We start from the raw sequence: 7,794 nt of genomic DNA on the forward strand, positions 1-7,794 counted from the left end.
ACACTATCAACATTCTTCCTGACAAAAAGACTTTCAACTCATACTTACTAAAATTATAATTGGGGCGATGTCCAACAAAGTCACACCCTTTTTTAGCTACAGATAGATAGGTAGGTACAGAGCGAGTGTGTGGGGATGTGTGGGGACGTAAATATATTCATATATTCATTCTCAGCATACTCTGCACAACTTCATGCCTTCAAATGCATCCCAGTTTAGAGATCTAGAGATTACCTGATTCATTTTATTTAAATTACATGTATGTGTAATTTTTAAATGTTTTCCTAGAGTAAAAGAACCTTTAAGAGCAAAATAAATTGCACATTTCACCATCATCTAATTTATAGTTACACTTTAAGGATATGTAGGACAAACATGTTTAAAAATAAATATTTCAATAATATCAAACAAGCTTCCAACTTTTCTAATAAAGAGAACCTTTCTCCAATTAAACTGAACTCAAGAGCAACTAAGGTCAGGGTGTCAGGCGTCAGACACTGTCCCAGGCCCTCAGGGCCCAGAGACGGAAAGGCTGGGCCTCGTGCTCAAGCTCAGGCTCGTGAAACAAACACCACACCGCCCTTCCATCGAGTACACACCTGCATTTTCTGCTTGACGTTCACCTGACAAGGAAAGACGCTCTTTTCTTCAGCATTCCTTTTTCCCTCCAACTTTGAAGTAGCATCTTCCTTCTGAGCAATCTGCTTAATTGAAGGACGGTCTGTTTCTTTGAATCTCTGAGATCTGTACGCATCGATGCTTCAGGAAACAGTTACACTCTGTTAGAAATCCAGCAACACCCTAGCACTATCTTTTATTCAGCATCTCAGCAGAACACTTCGCCAGAATGGGAAATGCCACTGGGCAAAAGAGAAGCTGACAGAAGTTATTACGAAGTTTTTTGCAAGTTAACTATTAGTAACATAATTACAAGGACTCCAACTTGTATCAATTGAAACCATGAGCCTTAGTGAGTGAATGCCTCCCCCAAATGTTCTCACCTGTAAGGGAGGTCACGGTCCTCAGAACCAAGGCTGTCACCAGACTCGGCCCGCGGGACACGGGTTCTCTGGAACTTCCCTGGTTTGGGACTCTCATCATGTATGCTACTGCCCTTCATTTCCAATCTAGGCGAGGAAGCAAAACTCTGCAGGGAAGCAGTGGGTATTATTAGGTTTTATGGATGCCACTGATTCTAAATAATTCTGAAGAACTGAATGAATTCTTCTCTATACGAGGAAAATAAATATCACACGAGTCAACTGATTCATCGTAAAAGCAAAACAAACTAAACCAAGTTCCTAAAAAAATAAATAAAAGTTAAAAGATAGCTAAAACCTACACTCATAACCCTCTTTAGAAACAGTTCTAATTGAATCAATTTCCAAACAAAGTTGCAGTTATTCAATATAGGGTGATGACTAATAATATAGCTCGCTCTCACAAGAGCATTAAAGTCAGGTTTGCAGGCTGTCCCTGGCCCTGGAGTTCTAAATGCCCATGCACCCACCTAAACAAAAGGGGACCCCAATGCTATTCAGTTTCTTTATGTCCCGAGCCCGTCTCCTCTTTTCTTACCTCTGGACTTATCACGCCAACTGTCTGTGCCAGCGGAGCAAGCAGCGACATCGAGGAGATATTCAGGGCATCCTCCTGGTCCTCCCCGCTCTCGGCTCCCGCCTGGCCCATCTGCTCCGGGCTCCTGGCCACATCCAGCTCACCTTCCTGCAGGACATCACTGAAGATGTCGTTAATCACTCTCGAACTATTGATGTCATCCTCGTCATCCACGCTCATCTCAATTTCACGTACCACTTCTGAAAAACATTTCAATAAGTGAACGCTGTGATCCAGACCTTTAAAAATCAGAGGGAGAGCAGAAAAGATCTAACAGTCACATGCTTAGTAATAAACAGGGGAAAGCCCTGAAGAAAAGCACCTCCTAAACAAAAAATAACAATAAAATTGACTAACATATGAAACCAAAATTATTTTCAAATTTCCAGTAAGATTTTCTTACCAATAAAAGTGGAAATTATCAAAAGCTGACCCAATGCTTTGGGTGTGAGAAAGATTATTAAGTAAGAACTCAAGATTAGAGCCAAGAGCTTCGGACGTGTAAAACATGTTCTTTCAAAGGACTCTTCTCTGGTGGGAGCTGCCCGTGGAGGCGGCAGTCACTAACAGGAAACATGAGCGTCACTGAGGGCAGGATTCACAGGTGTCTCAGGGCCACTAGCTCCCTGACAGCCCATGGAAGTGCCAGGCAGTGCACTCCCCCCCAACCCCATGCCAGGCGAGGGTAGATTCGACCATGTTTTCACAGCAGTCCGTACCCTAAAAATAGCTGTTTCCGTGCTCTTTTTCTGTGAAGGCTAGAGTACTTCTTTGTAGTTAAAAAAGAGAGAGAATTATAAAATCATAAGCCACTTAGAAATATAGAACGCTGGCCCGGCTGGCGTGGCTCAGTGGTTGAGCATGGACCTATGAACCAGGAGGTGAAGGTTCGATTCCTGGTCAGGCCACATGCCTGGATTGTGAGCTTGATCCCCAGTAGGGTGCATGCAGGAGGCAGCTGATCAATGAGTCTCTCTCATCATTGATGTTTCTCTCTCTCTCCCTCTCCCTTCCTCTCTGAAATCAATTTAAAAAAAAACTTTCTTAAGAAATATAAAACAGCATATAGTGGAGTATGTGCTTCTACTATTATATTATTTCTCATAACATGTTCAGTGCTAGTAAGAAATAAAGAATAAAAACCAACCTGTCTGCTGCTCAACCTTTGGGTCTGATGTTACTTTTAAAGACTTTTCCTCTTCTAAAAACAGTGTTATTTTCAAAGGGCTAGACTTCGTCATTTCACATTCAGTGAAACCTAAAAAAGTTTTAGGGAAAACCATATTAATATTATAAGAACCCAGAACTTTTTGTTTATAGAATCTATCTTTTTTTTCTGATTACAAAACTGGATTTAAAATTTAGAAATGTACAGAGAATACCCCTAAACACCTGCCCTTGCCTATCTCCCCATTTCTCTCTCCAAGAGGAAGGGACATCAATAGAACAGGTTATGTTTGCTCCTCCAGTTTCCCCCTATGGCGATCTATGTGAGCAGCCTTTTGTTTTATCAGCACGTGGACACACTCTCATGCTGTTCTGCAATTTGCTTTTCAATTTTTAGAAAAGTGCTGATAAGAACACTTAAAAAGGGTGCAGGGTGGAGAGGGTCAATGGGGGAAATAAGGACACATCGGTAATACTTTCAGCAATAAAGACATATTTAAAGAAATAAAAACAACTTAAAAAAACCAGCAACGGAGGGAAACGACCCCTCTCTATGAAAGCCCACAGCTAACACTGTCCTCTGTGAAGGACTGAAAGCTCTTCCTCCAAGATCAGGAACAAGACAAAGAAGCCACTCTCACCACTGCCAGTCAACAAAGCCGTGGGAGCCCCAGTCCAGCCGGGCACAGGGTTACGGGTCAGCACAGTGTCTTTAAGCTCCCGCTGCCCGCCACTCAGGTCACTGAGTGCCATGACCGCGGCTGCAATCCCCTCTGCACACAGCACGTCTCTGCACTCTGGCCCCAAGGCTCCAACCTGCCCGCACTTGCAGAGAAGCTGAGGTAAAGGGCCTGCACCCCTCCCAGCTCCAGACGACAGTGGCAGTGCTCACACTCCCGGCGAGAGGCTGCCTTCTCACTCTGGACGCAGAGCCGAGAAGCAGAGCGTGGCCAGAAGGAAAAAGTGTGGAAATGAAGGGGCGAATCGGCCTTTTCCCACTAGAGCAGCGTTCCGACTGCCAGCCCGTGTCCAGAGCTCCCGCAGTGAAGCGGGAGGAGCGCTGACCTGCGGGCTCTGGGCTGGGGGGCTGTGCTGGCGTCTGCTCTCCTGCCGCCTTCTCCTTTTCTGCTACTGGACCGGACCGGGTATTTGAAACAACTTGATGTTTTCTGAGGGGAGTGTTCTGAGAGTGAATTTCCTGCAAAAAGCGAGTGAAGAGATACATTTTACTTCTCAAAACGACAGATTTTTGTCTTTTTATGTGTTACTAAGTGAAACAAACCAGTCATTACTCTACATAAGCTTCCTCAGAACAAAACAGACAACGTGTGTGTGTGGAAGGCCTGGCCACGTTCAGAACACGAGCCCTTGGCGCTAGTTCCGTTCTGGAGATTCTCCGGATGTGAGTCAGAGAGTAGGAGGCAAGGGAGAATGGAAATCTGCATCGGGTTCAGCTTCAGAGAAACCATTCAAGTGAAAGTCATGTGTGTGGAAAACAACTCCCCCGTGTCACTCATCACAGCCCACATCTGTAAGACTAGGGACGTCCTGGCCGGTTGCTCGGCCCGCAGACTGACAGGTCTCGGTTTGATTCCAGGCAAGGGCACACACCTGGGTTGCAGGCTCAAGCCCCTGCCCTGACCAGGGGCACATGCAGGAGGCAACCAATTGGTGAATCTCTTTCTCTGTCTCCCCCCTCCCCCTTCCATTCTCTCTAAAAATCATTGGGGCGGGGGGGGGGAGGGGGGGGGAATACCCTTAGATGAGGATTAACAAAAAACAACAATTAGGGACAGTTCCTACCTCCAGATTCCACTTACCAGTTACTCTGTGGGTAAAATGCGAAGAAAACAGCAAAGGACAAAAGAAGATCATAAGGAAAAAAGAGGTCTACCCAATGTGGCTCAGTGGCTGAGTGTCAACCCATGAACCAAAAGGTCACTGGACCGATTCCCAGTCAGGGCACATGCCCAGAGTGGTGGGTTCAATTCCAAATTTGTGGAGTGCAGGAGGCAGCCACTCAATGCTTCTCTCTCATCATTGATGTTTTTATTTCTTCCCCTCTCCCTTCCTCTCTGAAATCTATACATGTTTCTCTCATATCGATATTTCTATCTCTCTATCCCTCTCCCTTCCTCTCTCTCTAAAATCAATAAATACCTATTTTTTTAAAAAAAGAAAAGGAAAAAGAAAAAAATTCCTTTATCTGAGTCATTTTTAAAAAATACTTATAAAGCTATGCAAAAGAAACATTCATTGCTTGTTTGCTTTTGAAAAGGTTGTGATTAAAGCAAGAGAAGAAATAAGAACAGCAGCGAATACTTCCATAGAGCTTCACATGTGTCAGTCATCTTTCTATTCTACACACTTCACATTATCGCCTCATCAGATCCTCCCAATAACTTTCTAGGATCAGTACTAATGTCTCCATTTTACAGATGAGAAAACTGAGACACAGGAGAGTTAAGTAACTTGCATACTCAGCTAGTAGCCTGATGTACAAACACACAGCACATTATCAAATACTGTGCTGCAGACTGTCTTAAGGGTAAGCAAGAAGTTTGAGAAGGGGCAGGCAGGGCAGGTGCATTTCAGAAGTGAGAACAATGGGCTGAGCGCACCTGGAGAGTAAAAAGCTTCGGGTTTGTATACAATAGGCACTCAGACATTAGCTGAATAACTGAATGAGTGGTGGTAATGAAAAGCAATGGCATTCATTCTCAAAGGTGTAAATCATGGCTTTGAGAACAGCGCCAGACAAACTCACTAAGCCTCATCCTTCCATTGTGGATGGGGCCCAAGAATAAACGTGGGGTAAAGGAGGAGGCCAGGTCAGAGGTCTGGTCAGAAGCCCTGGTTCCCACACACCAGCTGTGCCACTTGCACAAGTGGTTTACCTCCTGGGGCTTAGTCCTCACCCAGAAAGGGGGGAGTGTTACCTTCCAGGGTTAGTGTGGGGATTAGATGATACCATGCATTATTGGCGCCCACCAGAGGCCTGGCATGGAGAGCCAGGGCTGTCCTTCCTCCTTTCGTCATCACTCGCCTATCTGTCTACATTACCTGTTTGGTTTCTAGTTGTTTGCTTCTGGAGTTTTCGCCTTTTTCTGCACTCCATAAATTGCCCTTGTCAAATCGGCCACGAAGACATGCTAGTTCTTTTTCACGTTCCTAAAATCATCAAAAGCTCTATTTTACACAAAAGCCAATAGTAGGTTTAAGAATAATATCCAAACACTACTAACTTGGCTTGTCTTCAGTTTTAAGAGGAAAAAAGTCACAATATAAAGGAATACAGAACAATTGTATTTCTAATTTGAAATACATAATACAGAGAACCAAATGCTATTTATTCAGTCAAAAGGAATGGTATGGGAATACACGACTTGATGTCTGTACGTTCTATGCTGAGACTGTGGCATGGGCAATGTGAAGGCAGTAGGATGTACGCACCTGCTTGAGCCTCTGGGCTACGTGGGTAGTAGATGAAGATGTGTTTTGCTTTAACAGTCTTTCCTGGATGGCCTTGGTGCTTGGAGTGACCACGGGGGTCCTGTGGGGTGTGCTCTGCGTGGGGCTGTCTTTGCTGCGTTCTAGACAGCGCTCGCCGAAGCGCTCCAGAAACGGCTTGACTCCCGCTCCTACAGAAAACACCACATTATTGGAGGCTATTCAGAATAAGTAACCATTATCATTTCTACGGGGAAGTTCTAAATGCCTGTACAGTTCCAAAAGTGCTTTGACTCTACCAGGATTATTCATTCAGAAAGTAAACAATATATGCCCAGGTGGTGTTGCCCAGTGGTTGAGCATCAACCCATGAACCAGGAGGTCATGGGTTCGATTCCCAGTCAGGGCACATTCGGGGGGTGTGGGCTTGATCCCTAGTAGGGGGTGTGATGTTTCTATCTCTCCCTTCCTCTCTGAAATCAATAAAAAAATACATTTTTTAAAAAGTACAGAGGAAAGTATCTAGCACAGTCATTCTAAGGAAAACGCATGTTTAAACTGCTTTGACCAGTAACTGGACTGAACTACACTAATAAACAGTCACTCTACCAATTAAAGCTGAATTTGAAGATGTCTCATCCGAGCATTCAGCACTTGCCCTGGCAAACCAACCCTGTGCCATTCAAACTGGGTATTTAAAATGCTGAGAACAGAAACCCTGAAAACTTTAGATTTTTTAAAAAAAATACATAACCTGGTGTTGTAGATTTGTCTTTAGAGTGAGATTGCAGACAAGTTCCTCTATTTACTTCTTCTTTGGGTCGAACTGTCTGGGATTCAGCTGATTTCCCGATTGGTTTCGATACCTCAGTTTTCAAAGGACTAGCAGGAGTTTTTTGAAGTCGCTCAGGTTTTCGTACCTCACAATTTTTAGCATTGGTGACAGATATAGAAGCTTTCACAGGGGAAGAAGCAGCTTTCTGAAACATGAAAACACTTGGGATAAATACAGCACTCAAATGCCTAAAGATAGTCCCATAACAACAACGCAAATTCTACTTGCTTGGTAGCCTACGTAAACGCATGAAACAATGTTGTTGTTATCTAATAGATCAAGCCAATGTGAAAGGTTTGAGAAAAAAAATCAACTTGGAAAATACTGTAATTCAAATTATGCTGTATAGAGCTTGTGGGTTTAGTCCCTGGTCGGGGTGCTACGGGAGACAACCAATTCATGTTTCTCTCTCCCTTTACAATAAATAAAAACATATATGTATTTTTATTGCATCATGTACTTGCTGACTAATGATAATAAAGGCAGTACTCACTAGTGCCAAGCCCTATGCTAAGTGCTCTGTGCACATCACCTCGCTTCACCCTCCCCAGAACCCTTTCCTAGGTTCTGCAAGACAAAGCCTTGTCCAAGGCCACACTTCTAACGATGTGGCAGGGCTGGGACTGCACGCAGGCTAATTCCAGATCCCAGCGCTACACTCAATGACGATGCGCAGTACACAACATTCTTTTTCTTTTTTGTTTTTTTAAAAGATACATTTTTTA

The 7,794-nt window shown here is 44.0% G+C and overlaps 1 protein-coding gene across 1 annotated transcript in view; it reads right to left on the minus strand.

Moving 5' to 3' along the window:
• ANLN (anillin actin binding protein) overlaps nucleotides 1-7,794 on the minus strand; it is a 39,353-nt gene that overhangs the window by 18,790 nt on the left and 12,769 nt on the right. The window contains 8 exon segments of the mRNA XM_006779444.2: nucleotides 600-759; nucleotides 1,002-1,147; nucleotides 1,579-1,817; nucleotides 2,765-2,875; nucleotides 3,850-3,982; nucleotides 5,848-5,955; nucleotides 6,238-6,425; nucleotides 6,989-7,214. Coding sequence (XP_006779507.1) covers nucleotides 600-759; nucleotides 1,002-1,147; nucleotides 1,579-1,817; nucleotides 2,765-2,875; nucleotides 3,850-3,982; nucleotides 5,848-5,955; nucleotides 6,238-6,425; nucleotides 6,989-7,214 — 1,311 coding nt within the window.

This window comes from Myotis davidii, unplaced genomic scaffold, assembly GCF_000327345.1.
Source record: "Myotis davidii unplaced genomic scaffold, ASM32734v1 scaffold573, whole genome shotgun sequence".
In the NCBI taxonomy this organism is placed as follows: Eukaryota; Metazoa; Chordata; class Mammalia; order Chiroptera; family Vespertilionidae; genus Myotis; species Myotis davidii.